At 37.2% G+C, this 26,048-nt stretch overlaps 1 protein-coding gene and 1 long non-coding RNA gene across 6 annotated transcripts in view; one reads left to right on the top strand and one right to left on the bottom strand.

Moving 5' to 3' along the window:
* Positions 1-19,337, top strand: part of LOC137250913 (uncharacterized) — a 178,497-nt gene extending 159,160 nt beyond the window's left edge. For all 5 annotated transcript variants that reach the window (XM_067784636.1, XM_067784635.1, XM_067784634.1 and 2 more), the window contains 2 exons: positions 7,583-7,934; positions 14,877-19,337. In XM_067784636.1, coding sequence (XP_067640737.1) covers positions 7,583-7,934; positions 14,877-15,113 — 589 coding nt within the window. In that variant the 3' untranslated portion in view covers positions 15,114-19,337. The remainder of the gene's footprint in view (positions 1-7,582; positions 7,935-14,876) is intronic.
* Positions 1-26,048, bottom strand: part of LOC137250915 (uncharacterized) — a 570,288-nt gene that overhangs the window by 543,581 nt on the left and 659 nt on the right. The gene's annotated exons all lie outside the window — the stretch shown is intronic.

Raw genomic sequence — 26,048 nt, 5'->3', positions numbered from 1 at the left:
GTTGTGGATGAGCTAACTGAATACCTTCGTGAAAATTATATCGGTGAAAATATATGCTTGACTGGAATCAGGAACCAGGCGGACAAAGCTATTCAGTCGTCCCAAAAAGGAAACGAGCGATATTTCGACCGAACACATAAACCTGCTCGTAAATTTGAAGCTGGCAAATTTGTTGTAATTAAGAATGTAGACAATACTGTAGGTAAGAAAAGGAAACTCATTCCTAAGTATAAGGGTCCGTATGTCATTCAGAAGAAATTAGGACGCGACCGTTACGTGGTGACTGATATAGAGAATTGTCAGGCCACTCAGATTCCTTATGACAGTATCATTGACTCAAGCAGACTTCGACGTTGGATGCAGTCCAATCCATGTGGTGAGAATCTGAGAGAGGAAGGCAACAGCTCTATAAGTAAAGAAGACAAATTTATTAATTTCCAATGTAATGATAGTTAATGTACTGACTATGAGTATTTGGAGGAGAACAAAGATTTATAGCCTGAGTCAATCGCGGTCGATTGATTGTCAGGTTAAGGCCGAGTTGTAATACATATAATACAATACTGAGTGAAAAAGCACTCCTTTTGGATAATGCGTGTTCTCCTTGAAGTAATTGTCAGCAGTTGTCTAGTAGCTTGTCGTTTTCTGTCAGATATATAATTAATTTTCTAGATGTTAGATTGTAACGCGATTGTTTGAACATATTTTTTGAAAAAAAAGTTACGTTCAGGAAAAGATTATAACTTTTATTTTGAAAAATACGTTAAAATGGTCAATTCTAAGTAAAAAAAAAATAATTTTTTAAATAAATTACATTAAAATTATATAATTTTTGTTTTTTGTTTTTTTTTTTGCTTATTACTTTAATATATAGGTTTTTTTTGAAAATTGTTTTCTACTAAAACGAATTCGAAAAAAGAAAAACTGTCTGAGTGAAAGTTGTTGGAAATGTTCTTAACTTATTTTAGCTGTAAAGAAAAAAATTTCTATAAGAAAAAAATAAAAATGATAATATAGTAGTTTAAAGTTCATTTTAGGCTAATTTCTCATAATTTAAGCCTGATATCTCTGCTAAAATTCAAAAACACTATAGATATTAATGAAAATTCTGAAATGTACGTAAACTACCTTTAAAGTAAGCCCAATATTCGGCCCTATTCTGCATTTCGACTTGGATTGGAATTTTTTCGATTTGGCAATTTTGGTATTCTGTGTTCCAATCTCTTTCGATCCAACTTCGAATCGTTCGATTTTTTGTATTCTGCATTTCGATCGTAGTTCCGTTTTTCTAAGTTGCAAATTAGTTGGCGGAAAAATATTTTCTTTTTATTTTTTTATTAATTTATAACAAAATTTTAGCAAAAATGTAAGTAAAACTTGTTAAGAAACGTAGAAGATTGTTTTTTATATGTTTCCAGGTCAAAAACAACATGTCGATGTCGAAGTCCTTGGACGTATTTGCCCCGCAAAAGTATCTAACACATACCTGAAAGCATCCTTGTTAAGTCAAAAGTTTTTTTGAACCTAAATAAGAAAATAAGTCATTAAACTTTACCACTTTTAAGTTCAATTTCTTGCATTTCGCCACTCATCTCAAATGGATTACACAAATCTCGCAATATTTGCCTTTCCATTCTCGCCTGTCCACTTTCGTATGCGTTGCTTTCCAACTCAATAAATAATGCCGCGGCTATTGATTCCATTATAATAGACAACTATAATTTGTGTCTGTTCGTTGGGTCCAGTTATATGCTAAAGGAAGCTGCTGGAGTAGAGGAAGTTGAAGCGAAAACGTAAACAATCCTTGCGGAAAGAATAAATAAACCTTTATAAAGTAGTTTAGGCCAGTGCAATGAATTTAGCGTCCATAAAATTCAGAAAATGTTAACTATATTCGTGCAGGAATCCGTTTTAACAAAACTTGGTGGCCACGGCAGAGAATTGGCCAAAAGAACGACAAAAACACACTTACAATTATGAAAGCACTTCACTCAAAAAAATAAAACACTGCGGCAATATATTCTATTGCTTTTTTTTGTACAAAATGGCGTAGATAATAAAATATAAACGTTTTTAAGTGTTTTTTACAAATTTTCTTCAATTTATTTTGTTCCAATGTTCACACACTCCATAAAAACAGCTGATTTCGAAAAATCATTTGCTCTTCCTCTTCTCGTTAGGATTCCGTCGTAATGCAGAATACCCAACTTCGATTAAAGCGGAGCGTAGAACGGGAACGTAATCGAAATGCAGAATAGGGGTGATTATATTTTTCCTATAATTCTGTCAGAAGCCATGAAGATTTTTCGGCCAAACCCTACATTTATATGGCAAAATATCTATTTTGCAAAAGTGGGGGACTCGAAATCGGACTTAGAGCTATGGTGTCTTCAGCAATTTTTCTTAGAATCATCTGTAGATTACGTTTTTGCTATACTCCTGACGAAATAAAATCCATCCATACAATTTGACCCGCTCTAATAACTACCCGCCAATACATTAAAAATCGGGTACATTTTGGATTGAATTTGTGTGTTTGTTTCCCATATTTCCATTCTTTTGGGTAAATATTTGGGTATTTCCCATTTTTACCACATATAACCAATTTAACGGGTATTTACCCCTTTCCCATCTCTAAACTTGTGTTTAAGAAATGAGCAAAGCCAAGGGGGCAATGACATAAGCTCTTCTCATATTTATACAGCTGGAAAAGGTTTAGTATATTTAAAATACAAACTCGTGTACCTGCAGCCAAGTGACGTCAGCCTAAATCATTTGTTGAAAAGTTATCAAAGGTGTAGTTTGGAACCCACCTAATTTTAACTAAGTAAAATATATAATGGAAGTCTGCTTACCGACGTTAGGCGCCACTAAAACTAAAACTTTAAAACTAGTTTGGACTCAGTGCTGATGCGCATTGTATTGAGTAATGACAGATGTGGACAGCAAGCCGCCGTGTTGTGATGGTAGCGTAATGCACCTTTCACACCGAATGCCCTGGGTTTAAATGCCGGTCAAAGCAACATCAAATTTTTAAATAAGCAAAACTTATCAAAAAGAAGGAAGGTCAAAAAGACAACTGAAAAACATTACTTGGATTTTATGAAAAAATACAATTTAGAGACAATCACGATTAGCGCGATTTTAAAGGGGTTCTACGACTTCGTGGTACAATTGATCACTGAGACCTAAGTTACTCATGGTTTTCTTATTATTATTATTTACACTAAACTTGTTTGGGTAATTTTCTTCAACATTTCTTGTGGAATTCCCACTATCTTGGTTATTATATAGAACAACTGTACAGGGTGATGTTTTAACACCAATTCCCTATACCCTAATCCCTACTACGAAGAAGAGAGAATGGTCGAAAGAGGTCATGCCTGGCGATAAGGACTAGTTATGCCAAATCTAATGATACGGTAATCCGTAACGGCATAAACTAATCGAGATAGATATAGACTTCTATATAACAAAATGATCTGGGTGAAAAAATAAATTCATTTAGCCATGTCCGTCCGTCCGTCTGTCCGTCTGTCTGTAAACACGATAACTTGAGTAAATTTTGAGGTAACTTGATGAATTTTGGTATGTAGGTTCCTGAGCGCTCATCTCAGATCGCTATTTAAAATGAACGAAATCGGACTACAACCACGCCCCCTTTTTCGATATCGAAAATTTCGAAAAACCGAAAAAGTGCGATAATTCATTACCAAAGCCGGATAAAGCAATGAAACTTGGTAGGTGCGTTGACCTTATGACGCAAAATAGAAAATTAGAAAAATTTTGGACAATGGGCATGGCACCGCCCACTTTTAAAAGAAGGTAATTTAAAAGTTTTGGAATCTGTAATTTGGCATTCGTTGAAGATATCATGATGAAATTTGGTAGGCACGTTACTCCTATTACTATATGTGTGCTAAATAAAAATTAGCGAAATCGGATAACGAACACGCCAACTTTTAAAAAAAAAATTTTTTAAGTCAAATTTTAACAAAAATTTAATATCTTTACAGTATAAAAGTAAATTATGTCAACATTCGACGCCAGTAATGATATGGTGCAACAAAATACAAAGATAAAAGATAATTTCAAAATGGGCGTAACTCCGCCCTTTTTCATTTAATTCGTCTAGAATACTTTTAATGCCATAAGTCGAACAAAAATTTACCAATCCTTGTGAAATTTGGTAGGGACATAGATTCTATGACGATAACTGTTTTCTGTGAAAATGGGCGAACTCGGTTGAAGCCGCGCCCAGTTTTTATACACAGTCGACCGTCTGTCCTTCCGCTCGGCCGTTAACACGATAACTTGCGCAAAAGGCGATATATCTTAACTAAACTTAGTTCACGTACTTATCTGAAGTGACTTTATATTGGTATAAAATATGGCCGAAATCCGACTATGACCACGCCCACTTTTCCGATATCGAAAATTACGAAAAATGAAAAAAATGCCATATTTCTGTACCAAATATGAAAAAAGAGATGAAACATGGTAATTGGATTGGTTTATTGACGCAAAATATAACTTTAGAAAAAACTTTGTAAAATGGGTGTGACACCTACCATATTAAGTAGAAGAAAATGAAAAAGTTCTGCAGGGCGAAATCAAAAGCCCTTGGAATCTTGGCAGGAATATTGTTCGTGGTATGACATATATAAATAAATTAGCGGTACCCGACAGAAGATGTTCTGGGTCACCCTGCTCCACATTTTAGTCGATATCTCGAAAACGCCTTCACATATACAACTAAGGGCTACTCCCTTTTAAAACCCTCATTAATACTTTTAATTTGATACCCGTATCGTACAAACACATTCTAGTCACCCCTGGTCCACCCTTATTGCGATATCTCGAAAAGGCGTCCACCTATAGAACTAAGGCCCACTATGTTTTAAATAATCATTAACACCTTTCATTTGATACACATGTCATACAAACACATTCCAGGGTTACCCTAGGTTCATGTTGCTAAATGGTGATTTTCCCTTATTTTGTCTCCAAAGCTCTCAGCTGAGTATGTAATGTTCGGTTACACCCGAGCATTCCTTACTTGTTTTTAAATTACTTTCCTTCCACTTGTTCAAGGCCACTTGAATTTGAATGAAATATTTAGCGCTTTCAAATCGGATGAAACATGACCAAACGAAGGCATTTAGAATATATTTGAATGAAATAAATTGGGAAATGGCTGATGCCAGTGGACTGACGGTGATCCTAAAGCATTTATTTAGACATGAGGTGTAAGCTTTCAGCATGGCAAATTCGAAATTCTGAGGCTAAAAGAATCATAAAACCATAAAAAAAAAACACAAAATTCTGCAACTTCCTCGTAAAGGATAAGGAATGTGTTGAACTCCAACATGTTTAAAGAGACTTATGTAGATTTATAAAATTTAACTACCAGCCTAATTTGCTGAACTCGATATATCGTCGGTTCATGACACAATAAAACCAGACAAGTGAAGTTGTCTAAGCTTTGGGCAATTGAGGGCGAGCAGTTTAATAAGAGTTATAAATGAGTAATTTTATGTGCTTGTAAGCGTATGAGTCGTGGCACAGTGGCTGACGTACCCGACCAAACGCCCGGGGTTGCGGGTTCAACTCCCACCAAGCATTCCTTTTTTTTAAATTTATAAATTATTATTATTAATGGACTGTATTGAGTTTATGGGGTTTTTGATTTAATGTATTCCATTTATTGAGTTGGGTAGTTTTAGTGTTATTGGTGTGTTTAAGTCATGGGAGGATGCATAGCATCAGTACACCTTTTATTTATTTAATTTGGGGGCGAGCACTGGGGGCTCTGAGGCTTCGCTCTACTGAGCCCCCTCATCCTCTATTTGAAGAACCCTTTAAAATGTGATATGGAGGCGAGCACGGGACGGCTCTGAGGTATTGGCACCCCATTTTCTACAAGAAAAACCTCTATTTATTTAATTTGGGGCGAGCGTTGGGCACTATGAGGTTTCGCTCTAATGAGCCACCTCATCTTCTATTTGGAGAACCCCTTCAAAGTGTGATATGGAGGCGAGCACTGAGCTCTGATGTATTAGCACACCATCCGAAGAACCTCGCTTTTAATTAAAAAACTCAAACTATGTCTTTAGAATATTTCACTAACCAGTTGAGAATTACAAGCACACTCAATGGCTACTGAAACAAACGAACGAAAAATGTTCATAGTTTAAGTCGCTTAAACAGAAGTCAATATTACAAAATGGAGTTGCATTTAACAAATTACGCCCTCATAAATTGCAGTGTTGCTTCTTGACTTATATGCAGCAATGATGTTTTCAATATCATATAAAAAATACTAATTAATTTCGGCGCCCGCACGGCTAAGACTCCAGATATTAGGTGTGACATAGCTATCATTTCTAGAATTGATCCTAGTAAGCTTCTATTTGTCAAGACGACGGAGTTATTTTATAACAGAGGTCCTGGTTCTTGTTAGGGGTTTTCAAGTTGATCGTTGTGCAAACATCTGGTAACATTCAATATATTGTGACGAATATTAGCATCACTTATTGTCTCACATCTCTAAGGTTATTAAATAAAGGCACAACAACAGGAACATTAAACAAGCTACATAAACAAATCAATCATCATCTACACACATGCATACAGGGCAACAGAGAGATACTAACAAACGCATGTCATCATTAGCAGAAGTAGTACTCACATATACACACGCATATGGATACAAATTACAAATATACGTGTATATAGCTGGTAAACAAGCATCAAGTTCACGAAATTACTAGACCTTAGGAGAAACGAGGAAACGGAAGAGTATAAAAGCAGCACAAGCTGAGGTATGACTAAGCAGTTTGATTTAAGCACGCTATTGGTTGCGAAGTATAAGTGTTATTGTGCAGTATTTTCAAAGTAGTCTAATAAAGACCATTTTGCATTATTGAATATTGGAGTTATTTATTCAACAATTTAGCGATACGAACGTTAGTAGAAGGCGTAAAATAAGTGGTTTCACTAAATTCGTTACAATATGTAAGGTCCTCACGGACCGGCCAGTTCAACCTAATCTAACCTGAAATTGCATGCTTTGGAAAATATATTTTCAGAAGAAGCTCAAGTATTTCATTGGCGAGCTACTTATCCACAAAAAGCGGATTCTTTAAATAAAAACTAAGGTACAATAAAAAGCTCGATCGCTTGATTCTTCTTTCGCATGATGTTGCCTTTCTGCTGTGCGCGAAACAGTACGAGAAAGACTTTAGCTCTATAATTTTGTCAAGCTATTGAACTAAAAGATATCATCTCTGCCCATCCGAACTTCGTCATCGAAAACATTTCCTGCAGTGAGGTAATGTTGAAAGTTGTAGCTTTTAAATAAATTATCGCGGGTAAGAAAAAAATAATAATTCTAGAGCTTAAACTTAAATAAGTTTCAAGTTTCCTTAAATCGAACATCAACTTGTACATATGTCTGAGCTCATAACTCTGCTTAAAATCTGTTTCATTAATGTTTTTGCTCCTTATTTATTGTTATATACTATAATTTTAATGGATTATACAACTTTCTTGTTTCTTTTTTTTTCTTTTTTTTTTTTAGAATGGCACTTCATGCTCACAGCATTAACACAGTGCGGTCGACGACTAGCTTGAGCAACATGATTAACAACAATAGCAATGATCTTTCCGATTCCAGCAATGATCGTCGGCATATTCTTGATATATTAGTTGGTGTTGTTGCTGTACCGGTTTTAATACTTTTTGCGCTACAATTGGAAAAAAATCTACAAAATATGAGCGATAGTCCATGGTTGGTGTTTGTGTTGGGTTTGGGTTTGTTAATGGTCATTATGATAATAATCGGCTACGTGACACATCGTCTAAGTGTCTGCTGTTGGACGGGACCTATTGATGAGATGGGCAATCGTGTTGATGGGCGTGGAGTATCACATGTAAGTTTTGACTAATACTTAAAGAACATTCATTTAATTACAAGAATTTGTTTCATAAATTAACTTGTTAGATCACTATAAATTTGCTTATTCTGAAAGGCTTAGAAAGAAGAAAGTAGACCATACATCACATAAGCCAGTTTATTATTCATTTAAAAATCACAATGAAAGATAAAACACGGTCTAAAATTTAAAGTTTACTTGAAAAAGCTTAAATTTCCCAAATAAAAATTTAATTTTCTTCGATTTCACTTTTTATCCTTTACTGTATTTTTTCTATGGATGGCAGTATAGAACAGCGGTCACCAAAATTGATACTGTGGCTGTGCTAGTAACAGTATTGTGGTGAATGCTAGCATCACTAACAACTGTAAATAATCACAACAAAAACAGCAAGCAGCCTCGCTTATGCACATGTACACATTAAAACAAGCAGCCATAATTATATACAAGGCAACGAAGAATATACCATACACATAACTAGCAGCTTCAAGCATAGAGATTATTTAACATACTGTAACGAATTTACTTGCAAATCCTCTTATTTGCATCCTTCTGCTAAGTTCGAATCACTAAACTGTTGAATAAATAACTCCAATATTGAATAATGGAAAAATGGCCTTTATTAAAGTACTTCACAATAAATAATACTGCTATTGCACGCCAGATAGCGTCTTAATCAAAACTGACTCTAGCGCCTCTATCTGTCGCTGCCTTTTATACTCTTTGATTTCTTCGTTCGCATCTTCTAGGCGCTTCCGTTTCCAGAATCTACTAGTTGGCCATCAGCTATCAAATTTCTCAGCTGTAACTACAATTGCACGATTTTATAGCTTCTCTCATTGTATACTTTCGGGAGTATCTCAGATATATGCATGTGGTTGTGCGTTGCTTCTCAGCTGCGTATACGTACACATGTGTAGACATAATGATTGATTCGTTTATGTATATACATAATGATTGATTTATGGATATGCATACAAGGCGCTGCTTAGCATCGGCTTAGAGATGGCAGTACCCCTCAGTGTTGCTAATATTCGTAACAATACATATACACTTACGGTCAAAAAAGCCGAGAAAGTGTTTTCCCTGTTAGTGCGTTTCTACAGTAAATACAGCTGCGTAATGAAACTTTTTGGTTATTGTGGTAAGCATCGATAATTCCTTAACTCACTATGTGGTATCTTAAGGCGAGAAAGTTACAAAGTCCCTAGCAGTTTTCGTAAAATCAGCCATATTTGATATAAGTAATAGTCTCATCCTTGAAAAAAAATACCATAATTGTCTAAAAATAACAAATCACGAAAAATATGGAAAGAGTCGGCAGAGAACGCTAAAATGAATTATCCCTAAGGAGATTCTGGACGAAATATAATGAATAGGTGATTTTATCCATTCGTTATCGAAGCCACGAAAGGCCACTGACGACCACGAAAGGCCACTGAACGCGTTAATAAGAATATCGTCACGATAGCTCTTCTGAAAACATTTAATAATGTTACAGAAACTTCCGCTGGATTGAAGGATAATATAAACATGAAAATTATAATATTTTTGGTCCGCCCTCACTTGAGGTAAAATAATTAGATCGTCCCTGGCTAGAATAAAACCAGCTTTTTCCCACAAAAATCCTTTCCCCACACTACGCTGGTTCTGTGAAAAAGAAGCTGGCCTTGGAGCGACTGGGGACGAGTCATATGCTCTCATTAGCGCAAAATAAATATATTCAATTAAGTTTTGTTATACGTGTTTAGCCCCAAAAATACAAATATATGGATTGACAGCTGCGTTCAGATTACCGTGCTCGATAAGCGCCCCAATTCTTGGTAAGATGCCGTCGTGAATGCTGGATGTAAGCGGCGGAGTTAGTTTAACTCCGCATTAAGAAAATCTAAGCAACTCTCACGGTTTTTAATGCGTACCGCACGATAATATATGGAGAATCCTTCACTATTACCTTAACGCAGTTTTGATTCAATCTTCCTGATTTTTAGGCCTTACCACGCATCGCGAACCTTAACTGAATAAAATTTATTTTGCACTCATAAGAGAATATGAATCATAGCCAATCGTTCCCTGTCCAATATATGATTTCGCAATACCAGCTAGCGTGCAGGATCGCTTTTTTGTGGTGGAAAGCGGGTTTTTCCTTTAGCCATGGGCCATGAAATTATTTTTCCTCGAGACGCTATACCGTTGCGATTCTAATTTCCATGGTTAGGTATTATGAGTTAAGGAATTGTCGATGTTAATCACAATAACTAAACAGTTTCGTAACGCAGCTGTAGTAACTGTGGAACGCCGTAACAGGGAAACAATTTTCTTCGGCTTTTTTTTGACCGTAAGTGTATGTAGCCGGCAGCTATGAGCAGAATTTGTTACTCCCACATACACATGCATATGACTAGAAGAAAAACATAAGACAGATATATATGTATATAGCTAAATAACCAAGCATGAGTTGCAACTGTTCTAGGAGGCATGTTCGTGAAACGTCTAGACCTTAGGAGAAACAGTAATCAGTTTAATTTAAACACGCTATTAGTGAACTATAATTGTAATTGTGAAGTACTGCCCCCCCCCCCCCCCCCCCCCCCCAAAGTAGTCTAATAAAGACCATTTTGCTGTATATTGGAGTTATTTATTCGACGCGCAATGGAATCTGTCACATCTGTCACTACCCTGTGGCACCAATCAGTTAATATTTCCAGACTTAAACGTTTTGTTTCTACGTTCTCCAGCTGCTCATCGACCATTTACGAAACCACCCAAAATACTTGGGCCGATGTTGAGATCGGAGTCACGGCAGTGTCGATGGGATATGTATATGGAAGGATATTTAATGACTAGCTTTATGAGCTTTACGCAGATATGAGCATACTTAATGCGGCGAATAAAATTACAATTTTCTATCTAGGTCAGTGAGGATCATTTCCTAGCCTACGGGCGGAGATTTTTAATGCTCCCACACATAAGCTCACACGTACAAGGCAAAAGCACTCTCTGCCGTGTGACGTACGATAGTGTACTTGCCGATCAGTTGACTAGCGACTGCTGATACTGACGCACGCTTAAATTGTTCACTCTGCTTTTTTGAGAAGAACAAGTGAAGTATTTCGAGTGAAAAGAAATTGGAATTTCTCTTGTTAATTCAATAGCATAAGAGGTTACAAAATTTGTATTTTTTAAATCGATGTAAAAAATATTTTTGCATCAAGTAAGCAATGTTTAATTTTTAGGAAAGGTTGTGCCCATGAATATTTTTTCTCAAATTTGCAGAAAAAATAGCTTAGTACCAGAAAAAACCGTGGTGTGATGGTAGCGTGGTCCGCCTACCACACCGTATGCCCTGGGTTCGCACCCCGGGCAAAGCAACATCAAAATTATAGAAATAAGGTTTTTCAATTAGAAGACATTTTTTCTAAGCGGGGTCGCCCTCGACAGTGTTTGGCAAGCGCTCCGGGTGTATTTCTGCCATGAAAAGCTCTCAGTGAAAACTCATCTGCCTTGCAGATGCCGTTCGGAGTCGGCAAAAAACATGTAGGTCCCGTCCGGCCAATTTGTCGGGAAAATCAAGAGGAGCACGACTCAAGTTGGAAGAGAAGCTCGGCCTTAGATCTCTTCGGAGGTTATCGCGCCTTACATTTATTTTATTTTTTATAAAAAATTTAAAAGCTTGCGGGTAAAGAGTTTTACAATTTATTCACAACAAAAATGGTTAAAATATCTTAATGATAATTCCACTTAAAATTCGCAATTTTTTGCCATGGTATAATTTTTTTTTAAAAATAAAGTATAGGGCAAATGCTAGTATTTGACCCTCTATCAAACAATAATACTAAGTATTTTAGTTATCAAACTGAAAATTGTTTTAGGTGGCCCGCTTAACAAATTTTGTCCTAATTAGGTATAATATAATAATGTATTCTTTTATTTCATTTGAGACTATGTAATTTATAAATGCAAGTAGATAAATGTGATTTTTTTTGGGTTAGTGCTGAAGTCTCTCATTTTTTACCACTACGAATGTAACAAGCGTAAAATGTTATTGTATGCGTTTGAGCATCACTGATCTAGGTCATGTTATAGGAATGAAAGAAGATTCAGTTGTAAAGAAAGTATTCCTATCAAGAAAATATTCTTATAGTATTTGCTAGCTAATCTGGAAGAGACAAGTGCACGAAGACTCGATCTCCCTTGGGGCTCCCAATGGGAGTCAGTAATAGCGAAGCAGAGACGACGTGGCTTGCTATTAAACGTGGCTTACAAGCGCCTAAAATTTCCTATTTGATTAAGTGCTAGTATAAACCTTTCAAAAGATCCAGTGCCGTGGCTTCTGATTACATTGGGAAAAAAAACGATCGGAAGGTATTCGCTACTAGCGAGTGATATCTTTTAGTATAAGTCTCACTTTGTCCGCCGTTAGACAGGCATTTGAGATCACAGATTTCGAAAATTGTGCCCTCCTGAAAGCTTCCTCAATTTATAAGTGGCAATGCCAAAGGGGTGCGTAGATGCATTTATGTTTGAGTGTCTACCTGTTCGGTGTAGCCATGGCCTAATTTGTCGAAGGATTCACTATAATGCGCTTCTTTTCTGGAGTTTCTTGGATAGCTTATTAACACCTACATAAATATTGCACGTCCTTAGGTATATGGCTCTTTTACGTGGTTCCTTTATGGTGATCCATCAGTGCACTGATTATCGCGCTGATTCCCAAGTGCACCAAGACAATGTGTCGTTGTCAGGTCTATCTATGTATGTATATATCTCTAGTGGCAACTGCTTTGGGTTATCCCAGTTTTTTTATAAATATTCCTGGAATTTGCTCCAGTCTGTTGGCCTAGGGTTGCTAAAGGTTCCTAAATTCTTCACCCTCTTTAGGGGCATGGTGAAGCTGATACAAGCATGGTCTGAGAAGGATGACCTATCAAGGACTCTCTTGGACCAACATATGGGGATCACCACCACACAGACTCCTCTGAGCTAGTAAACAAATTCCATCTTGCACTATCCAAAAAAGTTTACGTGCGTACTTGAACGCATTTTTTCCATTTGGATATTGTGACGAAGACGTAAGCACAGCTCATAGTTGATAACAAGATAATTGGAAAAAGATCTGAAATTCGTAGTTGCAAAGACTTTTTATGAAGTTCCCCTTCTTTTACAAACATCATATTGAACTACGGAAGGGGAAACAGTTTAATATCTACATAAGTATTACAATACCAAAGTATCATTAAGAAAGTATTACAATACCAAAGTATCAATTTAGTTCTAACATTTTATATGTGTTGAGACAGTAACCTTTAGTGCATTTTCTTCAATCATGCGGGGAAATGCGACGGATTCAACTACACCAAGTCCACTAATTTTAGTGGTACTAACCATTTTTTTATGAAAGCCCTTGTTGTCGAGATATTGACCAAAGTTTGGACCGAGATGACCTTGAAATATCTTACTTCAATATGGGTATCACATGAAAGCGGCTGTTCAGACTATCAAGATTGGATACATTACAACAACTGGCTGCACAGATATCGACCAATACACACTAGAAAAACTAACCATGTCACGACCGTAACACCGATATGTCGCAATCGTAACGTTTTAAAATCCTAATAAATCAGAATTTATCTCACTTACTCACTACATTTCTAACTTCTTCAAGTCCTTCCTCATATAATAACCCAATCATTACTTTGACAGTTTTATTTAAAATAATATGTTTTATGGCGTCCACCGTGGTGTGGCGGTAGCGTTCTTCGCCTACCACACCGAAGAGGTGCCGTGGTAGCGTGCTCCGTCTACCACACCGAAGATCCTGGGTCCAATTCCCGGGCAAAGCATCATCAAAAATTTAGAATCAAGTTTTTTCAAACTGCCCCTTGGCAGTGATTTGGCAAACACTCCAAGTGTATTTCTGTGATGAAAAGCTTTTCAGTGAAATCTCATCTGCGTTGCAGATGTCGTTCGGAGTCGGCATAAAATACTGTAACGTATTTTGGGGAGTTCCTTATAATTATGCACCTTCTGCTAACCTTCGAATCGCTGAACTGTCGAATAAATAACTCCAATATTCAGTATTGCAAACGGTCTTTAGTAGACTACTTTGGGGGGTAGTACTCCACAACTACAATTATCTTCACTAATAGCGCGTTTAAATGAAACTGATTACTGATTCCTCAGCTTGCGCTGCTTTTATACTTTCGGTTACCCATTTCTCCCAAGGTCTAGACTTTTCACGAACATGGAACAGTTGTATTGCATACTTGGTTATTTAGGTATATGTGTTTGTATGTGTGAATAACAACTTCTGCTCTTAGCTGATGACTGCATTTATGTATGTGAGATATCTCTTCACTTCGAGCTGCTGGTTTTGGGTGTAGAATATACTTCGTTGCCTTGTACACAAGTGTGGCTGCTTGTTGTTGTGATTATTTATTTAGAATAGGATGCAAACATTCGCCACAACATGTAGACCCCGTCCCGCCAATTTACAGGAAAAAATTAAAAGGAGCGCGACGCTAATTGAAATATAAGCTCGGCCTAAATCTGTTCTATCTTCTAAGGTATATCGCGACCGTAACAATGGAAACTCCCATACATAGGGCACCACCCCTACTGGCTAGCTGCAAATCGTTTTGCAGGACTAAACACTTCTGCTTTCAATATTGTAAACGATTTATTTTCAACTCGACCCGATTAAGTATCTATCCTATGTGCCTAGAGTTGATTATACTCTCTGGAATATACGCGAACCAGATTTTCGCCAAAAAAGAACTATATATATAAATTAGTCCTTTATAAAGTAGAAGCTTGAAAACAATCATTAAAAGCGTACTTTGATCAATTAAATATGTATATTCAGAATTTTGTGATTTTCGAACAGTCAATTTTACAGAAAATTGATATCGTCTTTCTCTTTCATATCACCCACAGATCAATACTCAAAACGATATTTTACGAATCGTCGAAAACCTGCCACCCAGTTATGATACCGTTGTGAAACATGAAAGCCCACCACCAGCATACGACTGCATCATTGTTAAATTGGGACAATGCAAAGAACAACAAATGCCAACAATAGCGTCAACTATCGCCACCACGAGCAATTCGAACAGACAATTGGGACTAAAGGATGCGCATCCAACTACCGGAACCGTTCTACATATTTGAGTTGGGCAGCCTTGGCAGCAATTCTTGGATGCTCTACTTTTTACTTTAAAATCATATTGGTGAAATGAATAACTTGTTTTTTTGCTTTACGGAGAGAGAAATAAAAGAGATCAAGGTGTTTGCAGCAAAATGTGAAAGCAAAATCTAATTAATAGAGAGTTCTGAATTTGGTGCATTTGCAGAGGAAGTTTATGCCATAGCAAGTATAAGATACGGATCGTGAACAACTTTTTAATTTTAATATTTTCTTTTCACATTTTGTTTAAAAAAAATATACAATAGAATTTGATGTTGCAAATTTACAAAGCTGTAGCGTGCATGCATAGTCGTGTGTTTTTTGTTAGTGTATTGTAAAAAATGGACTACTTAAGTCTGCAAAGTAATAATGCTAGACCTTTCGCGCAAAATACTGAACTCCACTAAAGATTTTTTTTAATAAAAGATGCTTCTTAGGGCGATTTGCCTGAAGCAAAACGAGTACTGCCAATCGGTTTTTTTGTAACTTATAAATCTTTAATTTAAGCTTAACGAAGACAACGATTGAAATTTAAGAAAAATTTAAACGTTTTTTTTTTGTCAATGACAAAAGTCTACATTTTGTAAAGTTTAGCTTTTTAATCCTGGAAATTTTTGCTTTTATTGGTGATGTGCTTTCATTTTAAAAGTCAGCCTTAATTTGTATGCTGGGCGACAATTTCTTTGCATCGCATTAGAATTGTGTCAATCATTCGGTAGTTTTAAGGAATTTTAGAACTCATGTTCTTAACAGGGACGGAAACTATTATTCCTTGTAAAATTATTAATTTTGGACTTTTAATGTATTTGGATCAAGATAAAAATTATTTTCGGATTTTTATTACCTGAGTCCGATAGAACTAGTTAAACTCGGACTTTTAAAAATAAAAGTCCGGAAATAATAGTTAAATACGGACTTTTATTTTTTTTTTTTTTAATTTGTTCAAATTCGGATCAGCCGTTTCTTTGTTATTAAGCCGGCCTTTTATTTTGGCATTAAAAAATAAAAGTCCGGATTTAACTTTTATTTCTGGACTTTTATTTTTAAAAGTCCGAGTTTAATTAAAAAAAAAATGTATTTCGGATAAGCCGTTTCTTTGTTATCAAGCCGGACTTTTATTTTGGCCTTAAAAAATAAAAGTCCGGATTTAACTTTTATTTCCGGACTTTTATTTTTAGAAGTCCGAGTTTAACTAGTTCTATTTATATGTGGACTTTTATGGAAAAAATTCGAAAATTAAAAAGGATGCATGATTCGACATGATATTTCTATAGGGATACCTGATAACCTAGGACAATTTTTTCACCCGGACTTTTTTGACTCCGAAAAAAAAAAATTATTATTTTCCGTCCCTGGTTCAAAAATGCATTTTGGCTAAGTGGACATTCGTTTGCATAATCTTTACCGGATATGGGAAACCACTATCCGGCCTCTTCTTCAAAACTCTAATTATGATTGTGTTAGTTAGAGTATTATGATCGTAGTGGTTGTGGTTTAGTCGTTGATCAACGAGCAATGAAGTAAGACGAGTGCACACATTGTTTGCTAACATTCAAAAACCATAAATATTCTATGATATATTATTTCATTACAGAAGAACTAAAATAAAATAGAATTCCAACATTTAAATGCTTAAAATCATTCTCTTGAGCTTTTGTTTACTAAATAAAACAACTAACACATACAATAAACGAAATAGCGAAGCCCCTTCGTTGAAGCCTGTTCGTTTCAAGCCGCGAACGTATTCATTTGTTTTAAAGCGGTAACTTCAGCTTGCTTCCTTGACGAAGTGTGAACCATACATGAAAACTTACTTCATGAACTCGCTTAGAAATGTAAAGGAAGTAGTTTGTACAGTCCACCGATAGGTGATGTATCGTCATTTCTGTGTAAAATTAAGCTAACGTTAGCCGTGTTTTTTTTTACACGCGTATACGTTTCGTTTGCGCGTGAAAAAAAACGCCTATGCTCGCTTAGATAATGCTTAGGAGACCCATCTAGTGGCAGCGGTTAAATAGCTACAGCTACAACACAGAGTGTACCGAAAAGCGGATACAAAACCCTCTGATGGCCATAGGGTATAACATATAGCTGAATCAGTTGCGATGAATTGTGGACACACATAGAATACATAGAATTAATGTAGAGGGTGAAGCAAAGACACATATATCAGTTACATCTGAGTATAATGGGTATTGAAATTTAGTAGGACAAAATTTATGCGCAGCAATTTCAGAGGTGTATTTAAAGTTTGTCGCTTAGCAGTCCATATAAAGTTTAAGCGTAAACGGATATACGGTTAAAAAACACGGCTGTTGTTATAGACGCCCAATGCCAGCCGTGTTTTAGTAATATGTATAATAGGGTGGGTCAAATTTATTGTTGAAAAGGAACATTTGCAATATGGAAAAGTAAAATATTCGTCGCTATAGGGCGCTTTCCTACTATTTTTCGCATTTTATCGCTTCTTTTTGGGGAAAATCAACGAATTTGAATTAATAAAAATTTCTTTAAAAAAAATATTTTCTAACAAAATTAGGGAGGCTCGAAATTCATTTCAGACCTATGGTCCCATGGACAATATTACTCAGTATGACCCATAGATTCAGAAACTGGATATGCACCTGAAGTTTTTTCCCCCATATAATTTGACCCGCCCTAATGTATAATCTGAGCAACGCTCTCACTATAGCAAAAGGTTGTTGTCTTATGACACCACAACATGATCATAGAGCTTATAAGTAGAATTTTAGTGTGAGAGAGCATTAGGACCTATAAAGATTTTCAAAAAAGTTTATATACTCCTTTGCCACCGCCGTACTGTAAATGCCTCAAGTGGAAGCCAATCACCACATATGCAGAGACGGAACTTAGCCTTCCACGAGTGACCAAAATTCCTCTTTCAAAACTGCGATCTGAAAACTAGTTGCCGTTGTATGTCTTGGCTGTACAGAATGGCCACACAATACATACCACATATCTATGCAGGGTGAAGTTCCATTACAAAGACAAACATCATCATCATCGAGATAAGTAGACTAGTTTAGAATTGACAAAAAAAAACAGCACTAACAAATTATCGAGGGCTCAACTAGACTTTTCTGAACAAAACATCGCTATCGATAGTGTTCTCTATCTGGAGCCGTCAGTAAGAGGCACTAACACTAACAAACTGTCAAGAGCAAGGGCTGAAACTGTTATTCCTTTTATAATATAATTCCTTGCAAAACTAAAAAAAACTTTAACTAGTTCTATCGGACTCAAAAAATAAAAATACAGATTTTACTTTTATATGTAGACTTTTGTGGCCAAAGTTCGAAAAATAAAAAGGATGCATGATTCGACATGATATTGCTGTAGGTATACCTGAGAACTCAAACCTTTTCACCTAGGACAATTTTTTGACCCGGACTTTTTCGACTCCGAAAAAAAATAACTATTATTTTCCGTCCCTGGTCAAGAGCCCAATTACAATTATTTAATCGGGATAAATAGTGAATAGATAGACGAAACTCCGTGAAGGCATTATCAAACTGTTAATTGTTTTGCTACTTGTTCTTTCCTTTATAAGCCCATAATAATCAAATGAAAAATCGACCCAGGCCCTTGGAAAAATCTAGCCATATTTTTTGACCATGCGATGTTCCCATATAAAATTACAGATACATATAACCTTGAAATAGTCCTTGAAGGATCAAGGCCGCGATTGAACAGAATTACTAAATTTGTACTTCGTGACTTTAAACTTATTTAGCTTTGAGCTGCATAAATACCTATTTACAGTATGATAATCATAAGAAGTTTATAAACAATATATGTAAATTTATTTTAAATTAAAAAAAGAAATATTAGAATTAATATTTTTTAGCTATTTACTCTTTAGTTTACGTTCATTACAATTCATTGTAAATATTCCTGAAAAGCATCTAGTCCGAAGAACTACTTACATACTTATTTAACTCTAATTCGTTTTTTTTTTTTCACATTGCCGTATAACGGCATTTAGTTTTATGTTAATAAAAGAAACGAGATAAACAGCATTTAAAATATAAACTTATGTTTGGTGTAGATGATATATGATAATATAATAGGTTTAAGTTTATTTATTAGCGTTTCATTTATTATTTAAGATTCAGAAATACGACATAAATTAACAAAAATAAATAAAAAATAAACATCGAAAATATGGAAAAGGAAATAAAAACTAAGTTTATGTGTTTTAATTAGTAAGCTGGTTAGTGTGGTTCCGTTAGGTTAGGTTAGGTTGAACTGGCCGGCCCATGAGGACCTCACATAGACTGAACAAGTCCCTAGTGTTACCAGAAGTTTGTTTTAACGACCAAACTGAAAAACCCTATCAAAAACCAGGACCGATGTTATAAAATAACTCCGTCCTCCTGGCAAATACTAGAAGCTTCCTAGGACTTAAGCCACTTGATGCTTCTAGATCTGACAGCTGTATAACTCCTAATAGCTGGAGTCTTAACCTGGCAAGCGCAGGGCAGGAGCACAGAACGTGCTCGATAGTTTCCTCCTCCAGCCCCCATTTCCTACATCTCGTATCACTGACCAAGCCTAATTTAAAGGCATGTGACGCCAGAAGGCAGTGCCCAGTCAGAATACCCGTCATGAGTCTACAGTCCTCTCTTTTTAATGATAGAATCAACTTTGTTAGTCTAAGGTTGTAAGACCTACACATAATCTTCGACACTTGAACCCACGCCTTTCCCGCTTGGTCGATCATGTGCACCTCTCGCCTTCGCTTAATCTCGCCCAGTCTAATTGGGACGTCTACCGAGCAAGCTTCAAGGGATGTGCCCTTTTTAGCTAGTTCGTCCGCTTTTTATTCCATCTATTCCCATATGCCCTGGGACCCAATATAGATGTATGCTTCTCCCTGTCCCGATTCTCTCCAGGGACTGCTTACAATCTAACACGCATTTATATGCTGTGCTATGCGAGGTTATTGCCTTAATTGCTGCTTGACTGTCAGTATAAAAGTTAACACGATTGCAGCTTGGGCTATTTTCTTCCAGTGTTTCTACTGCTTTGGTTACGGCTACTATAAACGCTTGGAAAACGCTACAGTAATCCGGCAGCTTGTAGGATCTGTTCCGGATCAGCACAGTATACCGCAGACCCTTCCACTACTTTGGAACCATCTGTGTACACATGTATCGCCTCGTCCGCCATTTGAGCACCCTTTCGCCAACCATCCACCTCTATTGTGGCTTAAGATCGCCCTCGAAGCGCAGATAAGGAATCAGGTAGTCTCTTCGTCTTGTGATTGATGACGCTATACTACTATGGCCGTATGGTCGGCGCTCAAACTGCCCCGAGGCACCGAGCCTGGTTGCAGCTGTTAACGCTATGTTCTTTGCTACCAGGTCTACAGGGGGAATGTGCAGAATGGCATACAGTCCGGCTGTCGGGGTTGTTTTCCGGGCTCACGTTTTTGAGGTGTATTGTTTTTTTGTGTGGCTTTCCACCAAAACAAGAACTCCATAGTATAGAATAGGGCTTACAATCGCTGTAAAAACCCAATGAGAAAGAGATGGCGATAAACCCCACGTACACCCCAGCATTCTTTTACATGCATAAAGTGCCATTGAAGCCTTCTTCACCCTCTCCTCCACGTTGAGCTTCCATGACAGCTTACTGTCTAGGATGATGCCTACATATTTTGTGCAAGGTTTCTCCTGTAGGGTCACCCCTGCTAACTTAGGTCTGATCCAATTTAGGACCTTGTACCTCTTTGTAAACAAGACCATATCCGTCTTATCCGCGTTCACTTTCAAACCGACATTTGATGCCCAGGTATGAATATCCCGAAGCGCCCGATCCATTAAAGACCTAATCGTTGGAATGCACTTTCCACTTATGACAACTGCAACGTCATCCGCGTAAGTTTTACGGGTCACTCATCGAATCGCCTGAGCAGTTTGTTGATGACCAGCGTCCACAGCAGAGGCGATAGATGGCACCCCTCCCTGCGGCGTTCCCCTGTCCTCTGATTTCGTGGCCTCGTACAATCCCCATTGTGATGTAACCTTCCTGCAATTTAACATGCAGCCGATCCATCTCGTTAAGGCTGGATGTACTTTAATGTAATTAAGACCATCCATAATTGCCCATTTATAAACATTATTGAAAGCCCTGGCAATGTCTAAGAAGACTCCTAGAGCATATTCCTTATATTCCAGGGCTTTCTCTATGCTTGTTACCACCCTATGCAATGCGGTGTCCACCGACTTGCCTTTGGTGTACGCATGTTGTATTGTGGAGAGCAGCTTTTCATCCACGTTGGACTTTGTGTACACATCTATCAGCCTCTCAAAGGTTTTGAGCAGAAATGATGTTAAGCTAATGGGTATATAGCCTTTGGGATACACGTGACCGATCTTCCCCGCCTTTGGTAGGAAAGCTACACGAGCAGTTCTCCAAGAGTGCGGTACATGATTCAGTCTTATGCACCCATCGAATATTATTTTAAGCCATTCCACGACCGTCCTACTTGAAACTTGTAGCGTGGCCGGCAATATACCATCTGGGCCCGGCGATTTAAACTTAGAAAACGTATTTACTGCCCATTGGATCTTGGTATCGGTCACCAAGCCCAGCACTACCCGCTCCGTGGTCGAAGTGTGAGTGCTGTCTGCTGGCTCTTCTAAACAATATACGGATGGGAAATGTGTATCGAGAAGCACCTCAAGGGATTCCTCGCTATTACGTGACCATTCCCCGTTCTCTTTCTTTATTAGTCCCTGGACTATATTTCCCCTTGCTAGGACTTTTCTCAACCGTGCTGTTTCGCTGGAGCACTCTAAGTTCGTACAGAAACTTTTCCATGAGATTCTCTTCGCCCTGGAAATTTCACGCTTGTAGATCCTTAGTAGATCCCTGTACCCATCCCGACACGCTTTGTTCAAGTTTCGAATCCATTGCGTACAGGGGTTTCGTTAATTTTATTTAGGTCCAGGAGTACCGCGCATAGACTGAATGGGTTCATACCGGTACCTGAAATGTGCCCAACGGCAAAGTGAAAAACCCTATAAAAAACCAATAAATCATTTCTTAGCAAATACTACACCTTTTCCAATTTAAGTTTAGAATTTCCAATTTGCAATTCAAACTCAGAATTTCAAATTTAAATTCAGAAATTTACAATTCATGTTCAGAAATTTACAATTCAAGTTCAGATTTTCCAATTCAAGTTCAGAAAATTACAATTCAAGTTCAGAATTTTCATTTCAAGTTCAGAAAATTACAATTCAAGTTCAGAAAATTACAGTTCGAATTCAGAAATTTATAAGTAGGGTGTTAATTTTCAAAAGTTATTTTAATTAATTAATTTTATACTTATATGTTACTTGCGGAAGTGTTGATGCTTCGTTGACCATGCTGCCAAAATGGTGGCTTGGGTATGGTGTTCCCCAAGTTTTCTTCAAGGTGTGTACATCCCGAACCTTGAAATCAAATGGAGGATAATTCCTTCCAACAAGTGCATGATGACGCTACGGCCAAGAAAGTACTTCAGTCGAAACAGAAGTTTGGAAGCAGTGGAAGGAAGAGACATCCACAGAGTTGCGAAGGTGGAGGAAGACTTGACCTCTCATGGTGCTCCCAATCGCCGCCAGTTACCGCGAAACAGGGAAAGCTGGCATGATTTGTTACGAAACTGCTAAAATCGCGATTTAGTGTCAATTCATGATGAATGATGATGATGGCGGATAAGTTGAGATATTTTGACATATGGCGCCAAGATCTATACAAACAGTACCTATACGTTACTTCCGGGAGTGTGGACGCTCCGTTGACTGTTTAAGTGGCCATATCTCCGTCATCACTGCTGTCATACTCAGTGCAGATCAATGGTTGTGACGCTAAAAATATAGCTGGATGGCATCGCAATTGCTACTTATGAGCGAGAGTTTTTTTTTCGCTATCTCGCAAAATTGATTTAAACGAGTTAAGATGTCCAATGATTTCTTAACACATAGTTACCATCTTACATACATTTATTTCCATTGGATGAAAAAAAATACCCGACAAATGTTTTGAACTTGTATTGAAAATTCTGAACTTGGATTGTAATTTTCTGAACTTGAATTGCAATTTTCTGAATTTAAATTGTAATTTTCTGAACTTGAATTGGAAATTTCTGAAGTTGAATTGGAAATTTCTGAATTTAAATTGGAATTTCTGAACTTGAATTGTAATTTTCTGAATTTGAATTGTAAATTTCTGAATTTAAATTGGAATTTCTGAACTTGAATTGTAATTTTCTGAACTTGAATTGAAAAATCTGAACTTGAATTGTAAATTTCTGAACTTGAATTGTAAATTTCTGAATTTAAATTGGAAATTGTGAATTTGAATTGTAATTTTGTGAACCTAAACTGGAAAAGGTGTAGAAGATTTCTTCTTGCTGCTTCTAGATCTGATAGCTGTGCCACTCCTAATAGCGGCAGTCTTAGAATAGCGAGCGCTATTTGGAACACATATTACATACATGAATAGAAAGCGACATATGAAAAAATCGCCGCCAGGTGCCGCAAGAATTGAGATATCCAAATAAAATGATTTTAAAAATTTTTTAAGTTAAACGGTTTTCTTGAAAACAATACTTACATTAAGTAATAATAATACTTAAAGATAGAAAATAATTAGGTAGGTCCTAGGTACTAGTCATCACACTCCTCATCAATCTAGGGTGTTGATCAGACAAATAAATAAAAGCGTTGGGCGCGTGAAATAAACATATAAAATGTATATCCTGCTTGCAATGTGTCCCCATATGACATCAACCATCTCCTCAGTTGCAATTTGGAACCAACGCCTCTAACATCCCTCTCACTATGGCCCACTCCTGTTGAAACTCCAAGTTTCCTCGGACTCCCGTTAGAGGATATTGATGACAATTTGTGATCGGTCGCACCTATTGGATGGGGCGAAGCACTGCCACAACAACAACAAGGGACTCCATAGTATAGGAGAGGCTTTAAAATCGCTGTAAATCAAAGGTCTACGTTCCATAGCTCAATTATGCTCTAATTGAGTATGCAATAAGGCAACCACTTTAAATTAAAAAAACTGTAAAAACCCCAAAGAGAGAGGACGATATACACCGCGTACACCCCGGCATTCTTTTACATGCATAAAGTTCTTCACTCACTCGCCCACGTTGAGATTCTTAGATATTTTAAACAAGATTCCTACTCCAGGCCATCGACCCTAGCTTAGGCCTAGTAAAAGTTGTGACATTATACCGCTTGGTATAAAATACCATATTCGTCTTCTCCGCGTTGGCGCTCAACCCGACATTAGATGCTCAGGCATTATGTGCATCCCGCAGCGCCCTATCCTCACCAAATAGCTAATTTTTGGAAGACAACTGCAACCTCATCTGAGCCGCCAGCGTCCACAACAGAGGTGAAAACACCTCGCCCTGTGCCGTTTTTTTGTCCACCGATTTTGTGGCCTCATACATCCCAAACAACGAAGTAATCTTCCTGTTATTAAGCATGCAAAACTTCAATGTACTTAAGGCCCTCCATTAACGCCTGTTGAGAGACATTGGCGAAAGACCCGGCAATGTCTAAGAAGACTCCTAGAACATATTCCTTATATTCCAGGGCTTTCTCTATGCTTATTACCACCCTATGAAATGCGGTGTCTACCGACTTGCCTTTGGTGTACGCATGTTGTGTTGTGGAGAACAGTTTTTCATCTATGTTGGACTTTATGTACACATATATCAGCGTCTCAGGGGTTTTGATACATACGACGTATCTTCGCCTTTTTTGGTAGGAAAACGACCGGAGCAGTTCTGCAAGAGTGGTGGCACATAGCTCTGGCTACCACTAGGTACTCATGGAAGGCGGAATGGCATAGAAGGTTCAATGTGGTCATATAAAATCGTTCACGAGATGGTTGGGCTTGTACTTTAATGGTGCTTGTTACCGGAACATACCGAATCTATATCAAGCAAGGACCACACCGATAACACTCCCCAAAACCTTCGGGGCGTGTCTCCAAACCCGGCACTATCCGCTCCGTGGTCGAATTATAAGTGCTGTATATTGAATGTTTCTAGTATTATTTTATGCAAATTAAAAATGATTTATGTGTTAAATTGACAGTCCAAAAAGGTACTTTGCTGGAAATTTACTAATGAAAGAGATGAAAAGCGCGTAAAGAAAAGAAATACATCTAACAAACAATGCATTTAGATAGTATAACAGTAGGTGCATTTGTCGAGAACTAAGTTCACCTCATTGTTTTGGTCATGGTTTACGTTTAAAAAATTTCACCATACATATTTAATAACCCCAATTATCTCTGTCTTTCTCGTTTTGCCATTTAGCTTGTGAAATAAAAAACACACACAGCAAACCAATTCGTTAATAATAAACGAAGGGCGATTGATTTACGACTCACACAATCACACCTCTTATGCTGGCTGGCAACATCACAAAAAATGCTGCTGGTAACCATAGCAACGCGTGATTGTGTGCGTATCGGTTGATTGTCGCTTGCCCGGCCACTACACAAACAGAAAGCATCAAGCGCCATTTGTATTGAAAATTCGTAGCGTCCGGACGTAAACATGTCATCGGATGACGATTTTTTATTGCTTGTACATTTTGCGAATTTTCATAAAAATTTTTGAAGTTTTTTCTAAGAATTTTTTCGAGTATGCAGTTGTGTAGCTTATTCAATTTTAATATAATAAGATGCTAATCTTAAGCCACTAAGAAAATTACCTGATTTTGGCAATTTTTTTTTTCCATCCGACCTTTGCATTCGTAGATTACAATAAACCGCAACGTAAAATCTTTTTCTTCCGCGAACATGCTCATTTGACGTTCTCACAAAACTAACACACTAATGCTTGTCAATCACGTTGGCCACGATCA

The sequence above is a fragment of the Eurosta solidaginis genome, chromosome 4 (assembly GCF_040869045.1).
Source record: "Eurosta solidaginis isolate ZX-2024a chromosome 4, ASM4086904v1, whole genome shotgun sequence".
In the NCBI taxonomy this organism is placed as follows: Eukaryota; Metazoa; Arthropoda; class Insecta; order Diptera; family Tephritidae; genus Eurosta; species Eurosta solidaginis.
The sequence above is the reverse complement of the archived record's forward strand: the minus strand, read 5'-3'. Positions and strand labels throughout refer to the sequence as shown.